This window comes from Patagioenas fasciata, chromosome 8 (genome assembly GCF_037038585.1).
Source record: "Patagioenas fasciata isolate bPatFas1 chromosome 8, bPatFas1.hap1, whole genome shotgun sequence".
In the NCBI taxonomy this organism is placed as follows: domain Eukaryota; kingdom Metazoa; phylum Chordata; class Aves; order Columbiformes; family Columbidae; genus Patagioenas; species Patagioenas fasciata.
The window spans coordinates 13662952-13684033 of record NC_092527.1 but is presented as its reverse complement, the minus strand read 5'-3'; the positions used below and the strand labels follow the sequence as shown (position 1 = coordinate 13684033).

General features: G+C 41.4%; 1 protein-coding gene across 5 annotated transcripts in view; it reads left to right on the top strand.

Annotated features, from left to right (window-relative positions):
• The window catches only part of WAPL (WAPL cohesin release factor), a 133909-nt gene that overhangs the window by 51023 nt on the left and 61804 nt on the right, over window positions 1-21082 (top strand). For 2 of the 5 annotated variants that reach the window (XM_065843909.2, XM_071811723.1), the window contains one exon: window positions 15800-16323. In XM_065843909.2, coding sequence (XP_065699981.1) covers window positions 15822-16323 — 502 coding nt within the window. In that variant the 5' untranslated portion in view covers window positions 15800-15821. Of the gene's footprint in view, window positions 1-12133; window positions 12482-12698; window positions 12720-13020; window positions 13041-15799; window positions 16324-21082 lie in introns of those variants that run through there. The other 3 variants (XM_065843908.2, XM_071811722.1, XM_071811724.1) reach the window with 3 other exon arrangements.

Below are 21082 nucleotides of genomic sequence, written 5' to 3'. Positions count from 1 at the left end.
CAATACAGCAGTTCCCAGTGAAGCTGTGTTTGCATTGCTTGTAAAGTGCTACTGCTGTGTCTGCAGGATTCAATTTCCTTTCTATTTTTATATCATTTTCTAAGTCTGTAGTTAATATTAACTGACAGGGCCAGCTGAGAATCTTGGGATTTCCTATTACAGATAATTAAGGAAAATACTAATTCATGTACAGACAGATGCCTTGTGGTAAATTGCGCTGCATGAATATCATTGCCTTTACTATTAATTCTGTTTCCTACTGATTACTGAATTAGTCTTCTAATATAAGGTGCTGGAGGCATGCAGCAGGTTTCCCAGAAAGTAGATGTGTAAAGAAAGCTGCAGAGGAGCTCTTATGTTTGTTGCTGTTGTTTTGTTTTCTGAAGTGTTGCTTTTATGCACCAGTTGTCCTAAATCATTCTGTGCCTAGAATATACAGGAGCTTGCACTTCATGCTTTCTTAATGCAGCTTGCAGAAGGACCTGGAAGATGGAGGGAGACTTGCATTCATCAAGGACTTTTTCAGTTCACTTTAGTTGTTACCAAATCGGCATATGTTAGAATAGAGCTTCCTGTTTTGTTCAAAAGAGATATTGTCATTAGGGAGCAGCAATAGTGGGCTGCTCTGCAAGGCGGGCCAGCCAGGAGCTGAGCATGACAGCAAGACAGGCAGTGGTGGTAGCAACAGGGGTCACAATCCCCCTAAGTTTGTGCAGTGAGGGCAGAGAAGAACCAGTGACAGTAACCAGGAGTGGTCACAGTCATCACTAGGCAAGTCTATAGCAGTAAGGCAAATTGAAGGTCTAATGAAAGCTGAGTCAGGATCATTAAGGCACATTACATTTAGTGAGGCTTAGCTACAGCATAGCTCAGGATTAGAGGTTGTACTTCAGACCTACTCAGCTGGACCAGTGCAAGGGTCTGAAGTTAAAAGTAGCTTGAAGCAGAGGAAGCCCTAATGGGGCTTCTCACAGCTCTTGCACGCCAGCCTGACTCTGTGTTGCAGCTGAGCTACACAGGACGCTCAGAGGTAGGGGTGGCGGGTTGCAGTGCCTGTTGATGCCCTCATGCAGCAGTTGTAAACTACTACATACATGCCATGTTCTTGAGCTGTTCCCTAGACAGGAGCCAGGATATTGGGTTACATGGATCTACAGTCTGATGTGGTGCAACCATTTTTATGGTAGCATGCTAAACCTTTCTGGCTTCAGAATAATCTGTTTGGAGATACAAGAACAGGACCTCATAATTCAACTGAATGGAACTGCCTCAAGCTGAGCAGGTTTGAAGTGTAATACTTTTGTAAAATATTATTTCCTTATCTGTCAGCATAAACATATAACTGAGTATTCAAACAAGCAGGTAGCTGTGATCAGTAGTACAAAGTTGGCCTCTAGCATCTTGTGGAATATATGTTTCCTGGGAGACTGGCTGTTTATCTTGCCAGTGAAATGATCTGTTAGTTTTATCCCTGTTCTCTGGGAAAGAATATGCTGGAGTCTCCTGACTCATAACTTATCAACAAGCAGAAGGGTAAATGTTGATTGTAACATGTCTGAGTACAATGAAACATGAGCATAGAGGAAGATCTGTGCTTGCCTTTCACCTTCTCAAGTGTCTCCTGCAGAGGGATATGAGAGCAGTTTCACTGGAGTCACACTGCTTTGCACTCATATGCCATGCTGGCTGCCAGCAGCAGAGACACTATGGCAGGTCTGGCTTTTACAGTCCTCTGGCTGATGAAGAGTAAGTTTGAATATGCAGGCTCAGGCCACAAACACCCTGCCTGCAGTACAGGTGTGGCCGCCAACTAAGTCAGAGTTGCTATGAGGTTACACTTCAAACCTGCTTAACCAGAGACAGTTGATTCAGTTGGATCTTGAAGTCCTGTTCTTTTATGTCCAAGTTCCCGATTTGAGGGCACTTTAAATTAATCAAAGCTACTAGCATGCATGCTTAACACCAACTTCCTTGTACTGTGGAGAAAAATACAGACTAGGTTCCTGGAGTTTAGCAGGAAAGATGGAAAATCAGTACAAATGTAGCTGGTTGAGGTTGCTGAGTGCTCTTTAGGACATGAATATGACAGAGCTCAGTAACTGGGTTTTGACAGACTCCATTGCAAGAGCTTGCTTTTCTAGCAGTGTTGTGCCTCTGCTATTATGTAATTCTATAAGTTCTTACCTCAGCATGGTTAACTGTTTATCGTCATTCTGATATCTATTAGATTAACTCCTTTTTACCAAGTTTTGTTTCCAAGACTTTTAAAAAAGAACCCTCAACACTAGGGTTTGCTATTAACTAGTGGCAGAACAAAGGCAATCCATGCACCTCCAAATGACTATTAATTGTTAATCTTCCCTTCCTTGGAATACTGCAGAAACATTGTCTAACCACACTTTTTCTATTGATCTGAATAATCCAGTGAGTGCTGAGACTTGCATTTTCTATTCATGCACTGCAGCCATCCTAACCTACAGCACTGGTGTTACAGGGAATCAGGTATCCTGTAGGCTCTACTGTAAGCAACTAATATAGAAAGCTGAAGTAAATATATTTTAATGTATAGTTATTAGCATGTGTATATATACGATGCCACATTTTCAAAAAGCATATGGATCACTTAGTGCTTACTTGGATATGTAGTTCATCATAGAATAATAAAATAACAGTGGTGAGAAGGGACCTCAGGAAGTCTCTTGTCCAACCTTGTTTTCAAAGCAGTGTCAGCTTTAAGGTCAGACCAGATTGCTCAGGGCTTTGTCCAGTTAGGTCTTGAAAACCTTCAAGAACAGGAACTGCACAGCCTTTCTGGGCAACTTTTTCCCCTGCCTGCCTGAAAAGGTTTTTATAATCTGCAGTTGGAATTTCTCTTGTTATTACAAGTAGATCCATATTGTAAAACAAAGAAGTTGGACTGTAGTTCAGGTGTTCAACTGGGAGTGATGTCAGGTGCAGAATACAATGCCAAGAACCTATGTGGACTGTAGGTGAAGTGCTGCTGACAGGGACAGAGGCTAATGTATGTAAAATCTGTATTCCAGTAGGGATACAGGGGCTCTATTCATGTGGTACTTAATTGCACATGGAGCTCAATGTCTGTAACTCAGCCAGAGCAGAGGCTGTTACAGAAGGAGTGCCATGACACCAAAACTACCCCGAAATAAAAGATGTGTTTGTAAAAGTAGTACTGACTGGATCTCCCATACCTTGCTTTCCTAAGAAGTTTTACATGTCTTCCTCCCCTGCATCTAAGCATGATTTGTCTGCTGCTGCTCATATCTTTGTAGAAGAGCAAAACCAGCATGAAATTGATATGATCTTCTTTCATTGCTACCCAAAAGGTTCTGAATAGCAGCCTTGGAACAGAGTGCACTTGTTGACTTCATTCTGCAGCTGCATGACAAATCTGCCTTCAAGCCTGCAGCTTCAAGAAGACAGTGTAGCATCTGTTCACATAAAAGATAGCTTTTGGCTTGTCTTTTTTTTTTTTTTTTTTTAAATAATGGGAAATTTGAACTACTGGGTTTAAATAGAAACTTAGAAACAGGTGACTTGGGCTTCCCTCATTTGCCTAGAAAAGTGCCTCTCACTTATTTTTGACAAAGGGCTGGATGGATTATCCTCAATTTCAGTTAAATATTTTTGCTCCACATGTGGAGAAATTAACATCTAATTTACAAGAAGCTTTAATCCTAGTAGAATAATTATATTCTATTATGTGAATCTCTGTTCAGTCAAGGTGTAAATACAAAGTCTCTTTTTTTCTTTTTTAATGGCCTGGTTCTTTCTATATGCATCTCTTTCCATATGCATTTTCTTGTCACCATGACAACTTCCTACCAGTTTGTCCGACACTGTGCACTTCAGAGAAGTTACATTTAACCCAGGGGCTGAATGCAGAGTACTAGGGAGTAATGTCTGAACATCCAATTTCCATGAGCTCATGTGTAGTTCTGCTCTGCTGAAGTCTGATGCATCCATGCATGCAAGTTTAAGAACAAAGAACTACATTTTTTTTTTACCAGATCTTTGAGCTGCAACTTAACTGCAATATACTGCAATTTCTTCAATATATTTTCATTCTTATGCACAGAGGTTTGTAAGGCCAACATTATGGGCATGTTTGTAAAAATAAATGTTTAACTATCACTTAACTGATTTATAGACTGACTTCTAAAGGAAATGTAGACTTTTTTTATAAGTTATTCTCTTTATACTCTTGCTTAGAAGTTTTTATTACTGGATACTGGGATCAGCACTTTAATTGGCAAGTATTCAATCACAGAACTAAGCTGCCTTACACTTGTCTTGATCCGTTCTCCAGTAACCTAGAAAAAATTTGGCCTGTGCAAATCTGCCTGATCTGTATTCTTCATCAGGAGCAATTTTTCAACTTTGGTACATGAAAGATCTGTGCATTTTTTTAATATGCCTGAGATGATACTTTGTGAGCTGCGCTGATTTGTGTTGCTGCGTGATGTGGGGTGCTCATTGCCATGCTTCCTCACCCTTCCATACAATATTTTTGTTGCCTTGGGAGAGTTTGCTCTGGAGACTGGCAGGCTTTACCAAAAATAGGCTTTCAGACAGGAAGCTTCAGTTTCTTGAAGGAAGGATTTGCAGGACAAAGAGTTGAAAAATTTATTTGGGGTATGTGGCTTTGTTCAGCCATATCTGACAGTGCCTCAATGTTCAAGGTGAAACTGAAACTCTAAACCTGCCAGCGGTAGTAAGGGCAAAGTTTCCTAACGAAATGCAAATGGCTAGACCTCTATCAGTGATGTTTATTGCCAGTTGTTTGGCAAGACTGTGGTTTAAAACCTTGTATATGTTATTTCCCTGTCAACCTCAGAAAAAAAAAAACCCTGTTGATTACAAATTGGCTTAAACAGAAATACTCATGCCCATATGCAGAACTAGCTTACACAGTGGAACCTGGATGGTAGATGGAGAGCTGAGTCTGCTGCACAGAGCAGTAGTGCTGCTTTTGCTTATTGCATTCATTCTGCATGCTCCAGCTGCTGTGTCTCTGAATGCACATCATGCATATTACATCTATTTTCTGTGTGTGAAGCCTTATGTCATGTTTGGGTTTTTTTTGTTGTTGTTTTTTAAGAATTGTAGTGGACAACTTGAAAGATGCACTGGATTATCCTCTTTTCCTAAACAAAATATCTTAAGCATCTGAAAGGGAGTTTCGTTACGCTTGGATGCATTATCTGTTCAGAAAGGCATATAGAATTGTGACAACTCTAAGTATATCCACTATAAAAAGAGGTTCTTGTTCCAGTTTTTGCTAAAAGGTCACTGGAAGTACCTTATTTGAACCATGGTCCTGGAGATGGGCTGTTTTGCCATTGAAATAAAGGAGCTCTCTAGATGTCATCATTATAAAATCTCATAGTGAAAGGACATGAAAGTTGAGTTTTCTGTTGTTTAACAGGAAAAGAAGGTACGTAACACTTAACAGACAAAAAAATTAAGGTTCTCACATGTCTCTTAGACAGTTTATTGGTATTTATTCTTTTACAAGGTGCTGGCTGATCTGTATGACCCACAAGACTAACACAGCTGTGACAAACCAGTTCAGCACTACAAACAGCAGGGATTTGTTGGAAGAAAAACCGTGATCTCAGCTGGTTGTGCTACTCGTGATGAGATTTTACCTTTCGGAATCCATGCTAAAATGCATACAATTGAAAGCAAATTAAGATGTATTAAACTATTTGCTGGTTGATTATGGTTATATTAATGAAGTGACTAAGGAAATAATTGGAGACATTTCCCAGTGTAAGCCAAAAATCAACTGGACTATTCTAATGCACTTCTGCCAATAACAAAATGTACAACTTGATGTCATCTTTAGAGTGATAAAAATGCAGTTCCAAGCAGTTAATAATCAGAGGGAGTCAAAATCCTATTTTGAAAAATAAACACAATGTTTCATTACCTATAACACCGAATTGTAGCATGGTTCTTAGCCTGAACTGCGAAAGAAAAAATTGTGATTCTGTGGGCAGGTGCATAGATGAATGCATCTAGATTTTCAGGAAATGTTGGTAACTTTTTTATTTACCGGTAGGTGTCACTGGAGTCCAGCAGAGAGCTATTATTAGTTTAAAATATCTTTTCTGTTTAATCAAAGCTTTATTTCATGGAGAAACATAGGTATTTGTACATGCTGACATACATCCAATAAAAATTAAGAACTGCAATCAATGCTCTTTCAAATATGTTTATCCCTGTCTCAGCTACTGATAACTGCTGGTGGATAATTCAACAGATTGAGAAAGATCTATGGATTATTTTCTCTGCAGCATGCCTGAATCTGGTCCAAGCTGATAATGATTGAAGAGATTACTCGATGCAAAGGTGAAGCCATTTAGCAGTGCCTGTGGGGTTCCTCAGTCCTTGCCCAATCTTCCATTTTTTTTTGGGAGGGAGGCAGGACAGGCGAGAGAAGATGGAAAATCAAGCTAAAAGACCTAAATCTTCAGTTTTTTGGCACCTCTACTGGAATTTTTGGAGAGTCCGGGAACTAAATGGGACAGGAAAGACCCATCAGCCATAGAGCAGCTCTCCGTGAGACTGAGAGAGCATTTAGGGAGGAAAACTAGTGGAAGCTCCACTTCTGGTGTCTGTAGGTATGTACCTCTGGAAGTAAGCAGTACAGTCTTGATGTCAGATGTGGTTTTCCTCCAGTCTTACATGCAAATTGCTTCCAAAGAATACAGAGACTCTATATAATCACAATGTCATTAGTTTTATGCACTTGTACTTTATTATATGGATGTTTCTCTGAAGATCTGGACCTTGCTTCCTATAATTTACATTAATAGACACAGCACTGTGCTGAGCAAGACTGCTTAGGACTGAGCTGAAATAGAACATGGAATGACCTATCTGTTTTAATAAACTGTAGTTCTTGTCTGCTATGTGTTTGCTAGACAGGTGATCAGCAAAGGTGTTTTGATTGAGAGTACCTGAAAGGACATTTCAGGTGTTTGCTATCTGAAAGGCACAAAAAAACATCAAGTAGACACCTATGGCTACTACATGATGCTCAAGCCACTTGATATCATACATCAAAAGCTGAAAGGGGAGTTACATTTTTGTTTTTTCCCCAGGTATGGTATAAAAGCCTTATACTTTGTGAACACCACCAGGGAGACATTTTGAATTAGTTGAGGCGGTCTTAGTTGGAGCCTAAGCTCTTGCATAAGTACATTCCTCCAGTCTCTTTCAAATGGTCACTAAGAAATGACTGTGAACACAGCAAACATTTATCTCAGAAATTTGAGATCACACATCCAGTAGAAAACTATAGCACAAGGAGGCTGCTGCAGGCCAATGTATTATTAGGATAATGTGCTTTTGGACAGTAAATGCACTGCCTGTTCTGTTGCCTCTATATGTGGCTAGATCCAGTAATGAGTTACTTGTTTGATATGTCTAAAGAACCAGTCAGTACACTGGTCATTTTTAGCCTTTTGTTATCTTTAAATACGTTGCTGAAGTATTCTGCCACTTGTTAATGGGCTCTCCATTGCATGCTGTAGGACAATCTTTGACTGTTTCACAGAACACGGTTACATTGGCCCCAGTGAACCTTGTTAAGCATGGACAGGGTTGCTGAGCTGGCACAGTGTATGTCCCCAGATGCACCAGGGTCTTGTGCAACTGGCAGGAGACCTTCCAGCTTTCTTCATGGTGCTGCATTGGAGGTAGAATAAAGGTGAAAGTAATTTATTCAGGGCTGTATTCTGGCAGGAAACTAATGAAGTAATTAACTGGTATTTTGTTGCCTCCTACCTTTCCATGAGGAAATTTCACTTAATTATTTTTTATTTTCATTTTATCAGCTTAATTTGCTAGCTAGTACAATTCTGCCATGACTTTCAGGGAAACGTCTAGCCAGTCTTCCATAGTTCCACAAGTTGTAATTCTGTGTGGATTTTCTTTTCCAGTTGTAGTTTATGTTGCTGTTCCTTGGATCATCGCACACAGCTCTTCAAGGCCATACGTACTGGTCTCAGTGCACTAGCTTAGTTGTTTGTCCTGATATTGCTATAGTTTAATTCTTTGTGACTGCTGTAGATGTGCCTAGTTAGTAGTCAAGTTCTACTCTTTCCAAAAAGTGGAAAGTAGTACTTGGGAAATATAAAGATGAAAAAAAAAAATCTGGTAAATAAAGTCAAAAGGGAACTGAGTGATTATAGCCTCTGCAGATAGGACGCCACACACAAGCCTAATGATCAAAACTAAGAGGACAAAGGAAACAATGTGTGAGTATTGGTCATATACATTCTCTTTTGAGAATTTTTGGTAGCTTTTCTTAAGGGCTGCCACCATGCAGACAGACAAGTTCAATAATAACATGAAACCGTAAGCTCTTTAGAAGAAGACTTTAAAAAAAAAAAAATCTAAGAAAGGATAAGGTTTGTTGTTGAATCTGGTTCTCCTACAGAGTTGCAAGAGCTCACAGGTATTGAGAGGGTCAGTCCCCTTTTATTCCGTAATAAAACAATGGAAACTATTTGACCAAAGAACCTAGACTTCCCTTGCTGCTTTTAAAATCAGGTTACATTCTCACTGCAAATGAAGTGGGTTTTTTTTTTTCCTGAAACACCTTGGCACATTGTAAAATCTTCATGGGCAAAAGCACAGGTGGTTACTTTCTCAGCAAAGCTTGCAGGGAGAAACTGCATGGCAGAATAAAGTTCTGACCTTGACAATTACAACAAGGTGAAAGCTACTTTGTGCCTTTCCCACTAGTATTTCACCACAGGTTTTTCCAGTGGACTTGCAGGCAGATCACCTGGGGCAAAACACTGCACAGAACAACCAGTGAGAATTTAGCCGCAGGTGAGTGACTACAGTTGGTTCATCAAGTAAAACTAGTCTTTCCAGAGGCTTTTACATTGCAGGGATGACGCTGCCTCGCATGATTGCAACACATGGGTGTGCAGGCCAGAGAGAAGGTGAAGTAGTGCAACTTTTTCTGCTACCTGCCTGGGTCTGGTTTATTAGTGCTGCGATCCAGGAGAGAATTTTTTTTTTTTTAAATCATCACAGAGAGCTGGCTCTTTGCTGCATTCCTGTGAGCATTTATTTGTTCTGTCCAGTGGTGCTTGTTTTAACCTTTTGATTACTAACCTTAATGTCTTGGTTTGAGCACCCTATATAAGGAGATAGCCACAACATGGTGCAAATACTGAAAAATACGATCCAAAACTGTATAAAGTTCCCCTATTTTTATGTCTTACAGTCTCTCTTCTCAGGGTTCAGTGTCAGAAATAAGCAGTGTACTATTCATTGGAAACATCTCACTAAGAAAAACCATCTTCACAGAAATCACACTTCTCTGCACATTGGGTAGCACATCTCCCCTCCCTCCCCATCTCTGTGCATTCTGCCTTATGCTCTGCTCTGGCCCAGCTGCAGCAGCTCTTGGTGCAGCCCAGCTGTTCTCCCCACACCCATGCCGCTGCTGAACTTCCCCCAGCACGCACTAGTAGCAATACTAATGTAGAAATGACTATTTTCAGAGCTGTTTCAGAAAGTTGACTAAAGCATGGTAATTAGTTACTTAATGTGTCTCTTTAACCTCCCTTCATCCTTGCTACGCAAATAGCAAGGGGGAGATTCTAGCCCTAGTGAAGTGAGATGGTGACATCCTGAGTGCTCTTGGCCAGGTGTGCAGCGTGACACTTGAAGGACAGAAACAGGAGAAGACTGACATTTTGCAAAGAAAAAGCAAAGCATCCTGAAATGTTTAATATTTTAAGTGGTGCTAGTTGAGACATGAAAGCATTGCAGCAGCTGTTGGGTGCAGCAAGAGCAGCAGGACATCCTCTTCTCCCACATCCTGTCCCACCTGGACAAGAGGCAAGGAAGGAAGTACCATTGGAAGCTGGAGAGAACTTGGGAGGCAAACAGTGACTAGGCGATGTATCGGGATTTGACAATGACTGAAAATACTGTTGGAAATATGAAGCTAGCCCAGGGGGCAGAGAGTGTGTAAGAGCTTTCAAATGACACCCAATTACTATCTTCATAATGCAAAATTTTCTAAATTACTCTTCAAGTGCCTTCTATAGCCCAGGCGTTGTTTGAAATGTATTTAATTTCAACTCTGAATTTTATATCAAAATAGAAAATACTTTCAAACAGTCTATTGGTGTCACTTCCTTTTTCTGGTCATATTTTTTGCTTTTTCTGGTTTTCAGGACAAACTTCTTTTTTTCATGTTGTAAAGGACCCCAGAGAGCCTGAAGGTATTTTGAGCTCCCAGTACTGCTTTTTCCTCTTTTTCTAACAGATCAGTTAGCCGTCAATAGTATGCAAAACTCAAACTGGTTTAGCTGTCTGTTTACTCTTGAAGTTTAAACAGGCAAATTAGTAGCTATAAGAATACTCAGAGGAAAAAAAAAAATCTCACTTTTGGTATTCAAATTAGGTATTTTAAAATTTGTAACCTGTTTTCAGTAGCTCTTCCATGACTGAGTCAGGTGGTTAGATACAGATAAACTTGTAAGCCTCTGAAACACAGCACAAACCTCTCCGGTATCTCAGATCAAGCTTGTACATGTCATCACAAGGCCCAGTCTATTTCATGATCACTTTCACTAGCACCAGGTGTGTACTGACTTAGAGAGCACATTCACAGTCTGTTTGCTCTTCAGAGGTAATACCTAAAAGCTACTAACACATCAATGGGTGCCAGGTAAAGACCAAAAATCAATTTACTTACAGGATCACTAAACAAAACCATAGTCTTGCTTCTCTTTATGGAAAGCCAGTAATTTTGCATTAGGTAAAGGTATAATTAAGAAAAGTCATCCTAACTAGCAGTATCAAGACAACTCTAACCTCTTCAGTGCACTGAAATCAGCCTTTTTTTTTTTTTTTTTTAAATTAATTTTGCATTTGGGATGTGGATTTTAAACCCTTTACTCAAATGACAGGTGGCTAATACGATCACATGTGCTGTGAAATGATTTTAGGTTCCAAAGCTGTAGAGCTTTTGTTTTGTTTTCTTCTGTCTTTTTTTCTTTTCTGAGCTTCTCACTCTAATTAAAAATTACAAGATGTATCTGAGTATGATGTTTTTAATGCACTGCTTTCCTACTGGTGCATACTTAGTTTTCTATTCCACAAACATTTTACAAAATACTCCTTATAGAATTTAACACAGTGGATTTGATGATTGTTCAATGCCTACATATATTTGCTGTATGACAATCTCCACAGAGTACTTTTTCACTTTACAGTGCGTATCATTAATTAAAGCCTCAAAGGTGCGCATAAACATCGTATCTGTGGGTGGATGTAACTGCTCTGTAGAAGCTAGTGCCTGTGGAAGTAGGAGCATGTGAAAGCTGCTCTTAAGTCCATGGGACTTGTCCGCGGAGGCCTTTTCCCCCCGGGCGCGGCTGTGAAGGCCGGGACGGCAGGCGCTGTGAGTACCGGCAAGTGCTGCGAGGAGTGCGAGGGGCTGGGTTCCGCGGTGAGGCTCCCGCCGCTGCTTGGCGTAACAAACTTTTCACGCAGTCACCGTACGGCTGTGCCTGCCGCGTTCCCGAACTCCTAAGACGGGGTTTGACCTTCGCTCCGGCTGCCCCGGCTCCTTCCCGCCGCCAGGCCGGGGCGGCCTCGAGAGAGCCGGAGACCCGCGCGGGTACCCTGCCCTCGAGTCGCGGCCTGGACGGGCGCCGGATGCCGCCGGGCTGGGCTCCCCGCCGCGGGCCCTCCTGCGGGCCGTGCTGTCCCCGCCTTCAGCACCGCAGCGGCGGCACGTTAGAACCCCGGGGGCGCGGGCCTGAGCGGAGGCTACAGCGGGGCAGGTCCCGCCAGGCCGCGCCGCGCTGTCCCGCCCGCTTCAGGCCGCCCCTGAGTGGCCGAGCCCCCGCGGACCCAACATAGCGCAGGCCCGGCCGCCCGCCCGCTCCCTCGGGCCGCGCCGGGAGGCGGGTCCGCCGCTCGCCCCTCGCCCGGCCCGCCGCGCGCCGGGTTGCGAACTACAGCTCCCAGCAGGCGCCGCGCGGGACGGGCCGGTATCGGCGCGGCGGGCGCACGCGCGGCGGCGGCGCGGTCGGTTGAGTAAGGCGGCGTGCGATTGGCTGCGGGCGGCGGCCGGGCGTGGGACGCGCAGTGACGGAAGGAGCGGGGCAAATGGCGGAGAGATGGTCCCGGGCCCCGTCCCGAGAGCGGCGATAATCCCGGCGCGGAGGAAGCGACGCCGGAGGAGGCGGCGCCGGGGGCCCTAACGATCGCAGCACCCCGGGAGGGTGTCGCTGCCGCCGGGGGAGGGGCGGAGGTGTCCCTTCGGCGAGCGCCTTTCGCAGGCGGCACTTCGGCGGCCAGAAACCGCGGCCAGAGCCACATCCGCGGCGCCGCCCGGAACACGCCGGGCCGGCGCCCGGGACTCGCTGCCCGGGCTCCGCTGCCCGCCCCCACCGCCACGACCGACGTCGAGGTAGGTATCGAGCAAGGAGGCGACTGGGGGCGACCACCCGGCGCCCGAGGCCTGTGCGGGCCGCGGAGCAGGCCCCGGCACCCCGACGGGCAGGGGCCCCCGACCGCTGCTCTAGCACCGTCCGGCTTCCGGGGCGGGGGCGGCGGCCGCCTGGCGGGACACGGCGGGACATGGCGGGCGGCCGCCCCCGGCCCGCCTGGAAGTTTTCGGGGCGGGAGTCGTAGGACTTTGCTCGGGGGTAAAGTGCGGTTTGGGACCGGGAGGAGTGGGGGTTGCGGCCTGCGAGGCCCGCGGCTGCCGGCGGGTTCTGCCGTGCGCCCCGAGCTGCCCCGCGGCCCCGGGACTTGCGTGGTGGGGGCTGATTTTCCTGCGGGGCGGGGGGAGGGGGCCGGGAGGAAGGGAAATGACATCAGAAACCGTCGGTGGGGTGACCCGGTTCCGCTAACACCCCCTCCCCCCCGCGGCAGGGGGAGGGAGGAAAAAAGAAACTGTCACCGTGGGATTTCATCAGCTCCTTCTGCCTCCGTGCATTTAACCTATTTTTCTTCCCTTTGATTATGTAAGAGGAGCGGTGCGGAGAGGAGCAATGAGTAGGGATGGCTGATGCGCTTTCTGGGGAATTATCGGGGTTTTTATGTCTGGCTGGGCTGCCGAGTTAGCCTTGGGGAATGACGGAGAATTATGGTTGGGGTTTTTTTGCTTCTATTTACATTTCTTGCGCTGCTCCAAATATTGCAGCATGATGAAGGAGAGAGAGGCAGGGAGTGGAAATAGAGTGAAATTGGCCAGGCTTTTTATTTCATACTGAGTGAAAAGCAAGGGAGAATTTTAAGTTAAGAGTAAAAATCTTGTTCTGTTGGTGCTCTCACGTAAGGAGGTGCATATGTATTTTCTGCTCATTAATCACACTCTGCTATAAACTAACATCTTAAAGTGAATTTGTATTTTCCCGATACTAATGTTTTAACCTGTTTACATTATATTCAGTATTTGAGTTTTGACATTTTGATTCAAAACTCCTTATGAGATGATCTTCATTTTTTAAACTTACAAATAGGAAAATGTAGATGAAGGAGCTCTGTTTTCTGAAAATAAAGTCCTCTTGACTACAGGAGTTTTCTCTTTAAAACTGCAAGCCTCAAGTCATAATTTAAATCTGCTATTATTTTTGCAGATGCTGGAAATGTAATGTTGGAAATACTTATTTGTGTCAGGGTTTAGGGAAGGAAAATGTGCTGGTGGTGAGTGATTATTTTTTTTTTTCCTGTAAGAGTTGTATAGAAACTGAGATGTTAATAAATATTTCACTTCAGTTTCTATAGCTCTAAAAAGTGGCCAAAATATAAAATATTTTGATTAGTGTTATAAGTATTTTCACGCATGAGTTTGGCTGTTCATTTTCTGAAGTATGTTTTAGTTTCGCTCTTGGATGGGAAATAGGAAATTAGAGCTACTTACAAGGGAGCAAAAATAACCCAAAAAGTTTGGCAACAATGTGTTTGGAACAGCACAAAGTAGTCTGATGGCAGTGTGGGGAAAAAGAGGATGGAGAGTGGACTTAGAGAGAAACGTGTACTAGGGTGAAGCAGAAGCGGTCTGCAGAGTGGCGTTCCACAAAAGAATCTTGGGCAATAGATAAGCACGTCTTTACTCATCCATCTGCTGAACTGCTTGGGAGAAGAGTTTTTCCCAAAATGGTTGTTCCTCTGTCCCTTCTCCATTGCAACACTATCTGTCTGTTAAACTTCTGAAGTTCAAATTTGATACTTGTAGTTCACTTAGAACCACTGAGACGTAGATGGATTGTTCATTTTGTTTGATAGGTGGAGGGTGGCCTGGTCTGATAAAGGGAGACTATTATTAGTGAGACAGCCTCACTAGAGCAAAGTGGCAGAATGACCTTTCTGGAAACCAGTCTGGTGATCTTGGAAGAAACCAGCCTGGTACTTCAGGTTGAGACACTGTGAGTGTTGAGATCAAAACTAAAATGTGGAAGAAAGACCGTATAACACATATTCAAGGGAATAATAATAAAAACAGTTGTCCCGAACAAATAAATCGTATGATACGTTTTGTTAACAATAATTTTAAGTGCTGTTTTTCATGTACTACCGTATATGAAAGAAGATGACACTTTCAAAGTTGGATTTCTTTGATTCTGTAGCTTAAATAAATGCCCCTCCCTTTTTGAACAGTGATTTCTCCAGTATGGAGAGTAATTTTGGAGGGAAAGATATACTTGATTAGATTCAGATTGACTATAAAGAATTCTAATTTCCTATTCAAGTTTGAACCAAAAAAAAAAAAAAGGAGAGAAAAATGCTGGTTTATAAAACAGATATGATAGTTTTGGTTTTATGTTGTTGTTTTTTGTCCAGTAGTTGAAGTATTTGTTTTGGAAAAAAAGAAACAAGTTAGTCTGTCTTCATTCTTGAGTTAAGCAAAAGTAGGAACAGAACTCAAGCAGGGAACTGTTTAAACATGTTCCTATTTAATCTGTTTGTATTTAAACTTTATTTCTCTGAGAGACCAAACTGTGAATCGGGCTACAGCTGTAACAGCCAGTAAACAGTCGCAATTTATGCTGGTCTGTGTAAGGTGTCCTCCGTGTTCTTAGAAATGGATTGAGAAGTGTCACTTTGTTCCTGTCCCTAGATCAATCAGATTTACTCCTGAGGGATCTGTGTGCACCAGTCTTGACCATGACAGTGCAGATGGGATAAACCACACTGTATTACCAAATAATGTACTAAGTATGCCTGATGTGCAAGAAGAATGTGGCATGAAGTTGTCATTGTTGTGTGATTAATTAGTATTTAGAATAGCTAGAGCATCTTGAAATATTCTGTCAGTTTTTTACATTTAACTACAAAGAGTCTCTTTAAAGCCATACTGTGTTATTGGACTGTAGCAAAGAGCTGCATGTTCAGATGTGGTGAAAATATCGTTCAGTTTTCTGCTGATGTTTCATGAAAACAGTGCCCTCTATACTTGGAAATATAACGTTAGAGCAAACCAGTACCAAAAATAATGTATTCATAGCAGAGTTTTCTTAAGGATCCATTGTGCCATTGTTTTATAAATGTGCAAGTAACTGAATTTCGATTAAAGTTGGTAGATACACTACTTATTGCAGAAACTTTTGACATAATGACATTCACATGTAGATGAGTTAGTCTGTAGAAAGAAGCAGATGATGTATCTGTTGCTTGTGTGAAATGTATCTGCCTGGTGCTTGTAGGCCCAATAAAGGGTAGAAATACCATCGTTTGTACTAAAAAGTTGGTGAATATATGTTTCTTCTTTATTTTCCAACAGAGAATATGAAACAGGAGCCAAAATGACATCCCGATTTGGAAAGACCTACAGCCGGAAAGGGGGAAACGGCAGTTCCAAGTTTGACGAAGTATTTTCCAACAAACGGACCACCCTTAGTACAAAATGGGGAGAAACCACCTTCATGGCTAAATTAGGACAGAAGAGGTCCAGTGTCAAACCAGATATTTCCGAAGTTCCTAAAAAACCCAAAATTGAAGATGAGGTAACAGAGGATCCATTTGGATTTGACAGTGATGAAGAATCTCTTCCCGTGTCTTCGAAGAATGTGTCACAGCCTAAAGGCTCCTCTCAGCTGGAACCTGGTGAAGCTGCTCAGTCTGAGGACTTCACTCCTCTACTTGAAGCAAACAGCAGAATTAATCAACCAGACAGTGGAGAAAGCGTTGCATTCAGCAAGTGCATATCTTTTGATAATACTGTTCCTCTCTTGAAAGAAAAGAGCACAAGCAAAAATGTGGAAGATGGAGAATGCAAAGGTGGCAGCGCTAAACTCATACCTGCAGGTACGTTTACTCAGCTGTCCAAATCGTTCTGTTATCTTCCAGTTTTTAGTACTCTACATTTAGACTTCATGTTTTCAGGGGTTGGTTAAATGTTTTAATAAAACCATGGGGCGGTTAATTAAAAGGAACCGTAAAGGGTGTGTTATTTAACTAAAAACACCAGGAAGCATTCTGAATTTTACATGTTGGTCTGAGATCCCGGGCACTTTAATCCTGAGTCTCCAAAGTGAGGTGCAGTGGTTTAGATTCAACATAGTATGTTAGTCCACCTTGAATAGGATGGAACAATAACCTTTCTTTGCTAAAATTTGTTCTGAGCCCAGTGCATTTGTGGTTTGTAACATGTAGTATTTTGAAGAGTGATGAGTTGTTACTAACAATGCTTTATTCTGAAGTTGCTGGCTTGAATTTGGTGTGAATTTATGGTTACTACCATGCAGGTGTGGATACAGCTTACAACCTGCCTTATTATTTGTATAGTAAAAGTAGTTTCCTGATCTTCAGTTGAAAAAAGGTGTATATATATACTTTTTTTTTTTTTTTTTTGAATTAGCACATCTTTACAATGTGTACATAGAAAGCTTCAGACCTATGAAACAGAATTCTGTCAAACTTCTTCTAGAGGCTGTTCTCAGGCTCTGAAGTGTTTGTAAGAGATCTTAATATTTTTGAGAGGGAATTCACAAACCCCACGGATCTGAACATCTCTATAATTTTGTACAAGTCATCCTTAGACAAGATCAGATGTTATTATATCTCATTAGAAGTTTTCATATAATGGGCTGATTAAACTGCAGCTTCTGAAATTGCGCAGAAGATCCCATTAGATGAACCTTGATGAAGATGACACCTACTGACTTGCTCTGAGTTATCATCATCAGCTTTAATGAGAAGAACTTGCGTAACTTAGAAATCTCGGATATAGTTAACCCTAGCATCAGAAATTTGAGTGCACTTGTTCAGTTGTAGTACAGTGGACGAGAAGATACTTAATAGTGGAAGATATATATATATAGCTCAGTTATATTGCTAATAGAATGATCTTGCAAATAATACAAGAAGGAAAACAAGAAATGTTGCTTTGAACTGTTATTTGACAGACACGTTGGTGGGACGTGTAGTTGTCTTTTGATCTTACTCTTATTTTTGCTGCTGAATTATTTCTAATTTTCATATGGTTTTCTGCAGTTTATTTATCTGTATGATCTACCTTCAGTCTGGAAATGCAATTTATGTTTTGCGAAGTTTGAATATAGTTTTCATAAGAGATTGGATAGATCTATCCCCCAATATTTACAAGGAGAAGAAACAGTAATGAGTTTTCTTGGTTGTTAATGAGAGATTGTAGCAGAGCAGGTTTTACAGTGAAACGCTTTCCACGTAGAAAAGCTTTGTTAGGACAGTATTTTTCAGGTTGGAAAAGAAAAGGAGAGCTGTGGGGAGAAAATGTGATAGAGCTCTGAAAATTCGTAGTGTGTGAAAGACCAAGAGGAACAGACTTCAGCAGTTCCCTTGGTGTTTCCTGGTTCCAGTATTGTGGAAAATAATAAAATACAGTATTAACTGCAGAAAAACTTTTTAATTTTATGCCTATTTAAATTCTAGAACTCCTTGTTAGACAATAATATATATACCGTAAATATATACAGCTCTAAAAGAAAGGAAGATGATGAATCTTGCTGGACAAGCTCATCAGTGGTTGCTGAGTGTGGTGGTGGTGATTTGGATGCAGAGGGGAGTTGACTTCAACAGCAGTTTACTTGGAGAAATTCTGCTTGTGATGCTTTCCTGAGGTATTTGTTACTGACTGCAATTCAGCCAGGAATAGTGAAGGCCAAGGTGGATCTGAACCTGTTGATGCTGTTCTTTTCAGAATCCATTACATTATTTTTACACCCAGTCAAAGGAAGATAAAAACCCATTTCAGAACTTTCTGAAGAAATTAAATCCAACTAAGAATGAATCTTTGCAAAACATGCTAGAAGGCCCTGTAAGTAAGGGTAAGGAAAAGAAGACTGTAGTTTTGGTGCTAGTGTTTGTTTTGGACAGCTAGTGTAAATGAAACTTGGATGGTTTAAGCAGCTGTTATGCTTGTGTGTAGACTGATCCAAAATAAATGAATATTGTCTCTGAATTGGCCGCTCGGAACATTGAGCAATTAGTGATACAGTTACCAAGTGTAAATGCAGGTACTTCAAAGGTTTCTGTGTTATATTGACAACCAAGTAAATTTGATGATATAAGACGTACCTTGCAGAACTGGAGAGAGTTAATTTTGTTGATTTGGGGGTGGAAATATGAGGGAAGAGGGGAACCTGAGGGAGGAAAAGCTGAGTAATGATGAAAAGGTTGTTTCTTATTGTGTGGTCTCCTCAGATACAGTGTATGTACTTCTATTGCTTACATGTCCTCACCCTTCCTAGTGTCTCTTGGACTCTGCCAGGTTCAACCATGTTTGTTCAAAGGACTTAAAGATCCTTGAGACAGCAAGTTCTGCTACTCCTGAAGAGGAAAGAACGGAAGCACACACACACAAAAAACAAAACCCCACAAAAAACCCAACAAAACAGAAAACAACAAACAAAACAAAAACACAAACAAAAACAACAACCAAGCAAACAACAATAAATGAATAAACAAAAACCACCAAAACAATTACACCAAAAAAGCCCATCTTGGCATCTCTAGGTATAGGAAACAAGGCTATATTGGTACTGATGTTCATTTAGGTGCTTGTTAACGTGTTTTAAGTGCCATTTGCTAGTTGTTGTCCTGACACTGACTAGACAGTGCACGAGTCAAGGCTTCAGGACCTCCTGACAGCAGGTACCACCATTGTATCTTATTTCTTTACCTGAATAAGGTGAAAATGATGACTTAATGTGGATATGGGTAATCTGAGAGCTACAGTTTAGCCTGCAAATTCTGCTCCTGATGTGTTTTCCTCTCTCCATGTCCATTTCTTTGGACATTAAAAACAAAGGTGATGCAATGTCAGTTAACATTAATGTTCGATATTAAAAAGCAGTCTGTTTTTTGTGTTGTTTTAAAAGTTGTGCAACTGTGTAACACAGGTGAGGATCTGTATCTTTTAATTGATACAACTTTCTGGCGGGTTTTTTTGAGGGGATTTTTTGTGGTTTGGTTTGTTTATTTTTTTTTTTTTTAATAGCCTTCAGCTATTAAGTGCTTGTAACAATCTCATTTTAGAAGCTTTGAGAAGCTCTTAATATGGAAGGCTTCTCGTAATCTTACACTAATGTTGCTTGACCAAGTCTTAATACTGTCAGAAGAATGTTCATGAGTAATCCTGTACATAACAGTAGTTTACAGATAGCGGGGGTTTAGGTAAATTAGAAATAGCAACAGAGTATTCAGTGTTAATAGTTACTCTTAGATCACTTTTGTTAAGATAGGATGGCTTGGTAGCTAGAAAGTAAGTTGTGTCATTGGAAAAAATATTCTACTGGTTATTCATACCAAGCAAAAATGCAACAACTTGATAGTTAAAAGGTGAGGTTTTTTTATGAGAGTCTAACAGTAGGATAAGATGAAAACCCACAGAGCAATGCTTACTTGGGTTTCTGAAACACCTGGTAGATGTTTATTTGATTTTTAAACTGTTAAGCTGCTTCTGTGATTCTGTAAGACATAAACTCAAATAGTATTTCTCACTGAATTCTCCTGCACATAAGCTTTTGTATAAAAACATGGCCTTGCAGAGCACATTGTGAGGTGCTAGTTAAAAAACAAATCTAATAACTTTGTTCTTAGAATATTTATGTTAGCTTGCGTGTTGAAATTAGCGTAATACAGTTTTTCAGGTTAAAAACAGAGTCAAAGCTTGATGGATTTTAAAAGATGGCTTGTCATTCCATAATTATACTAGTGTATTAATATATTTCAATATATTTCAGTTCAGGGAAATACTACTTCTGTCATTCTTGTGTGAGCGTTTGTGTTTTGACCCTGGATGTTGTGATCACTGTGTTTTGCTTGGGTGCCGAGGGCTGAGCTCTTGGAACTCCAGCCTTTGGAGGGTCTAGTCCAGGGCGTTGATGCTGTTCATGAGATAAGGCTCCTGGGTCAAGAGATGTCTCAAGTGGCTGGATGATGTCTCTCATCTTCAAACACCTTGTGCTCCTCCTGTTTGTGGTTGTGTTAATTCTGAGTTAAAATATGTGGTATTTAATGATGCTTTTAACTCAGAAGTCTGGTTTGTTTTAAAGACTGTGAGTTTATTTCTTGAAAATATATTTTGCTTGTTGTGGAGAAATAGAAAATAGAATGGCTTAAAATGTCTTTTCAGAATACAGAGCAGTGTAGGAATAGTATCCCTTTCTGCTGTGCTGTGATGCTAAGTGGTTGTTGTCTCGGCGGTGTCCTTTGAGGCTTTTTAAGATTAAAAGGACAAACTATTGCATGTAAAATATTTGTGATACTTGCATTTTTTTCCCCTAACACAGTAATTATGAAAATAGCTATTCTGCTTCTTGTCATTTTTTGCTATGTACTGGTATTCAAACAAGTCTGTGTTCTGGAAGTCGTTTTGTTCTTGGTGCTGTAAGGAAACGTCTGCCTGTTTGCTGTTCAGTTCTTTTGTGTTTCTAGGTAGTTCCTTGGCGGCCTCTTTTTTCATTTGAGGCTCACGCACATGTCGGTAGCAAATTGAAATGGCAAATGCAATCCTTCTTAATAAATTGTGCTTATGCAAGGCAGGAGTGAAGGGATACAACTGTGCTTAACTACTTCATGACCC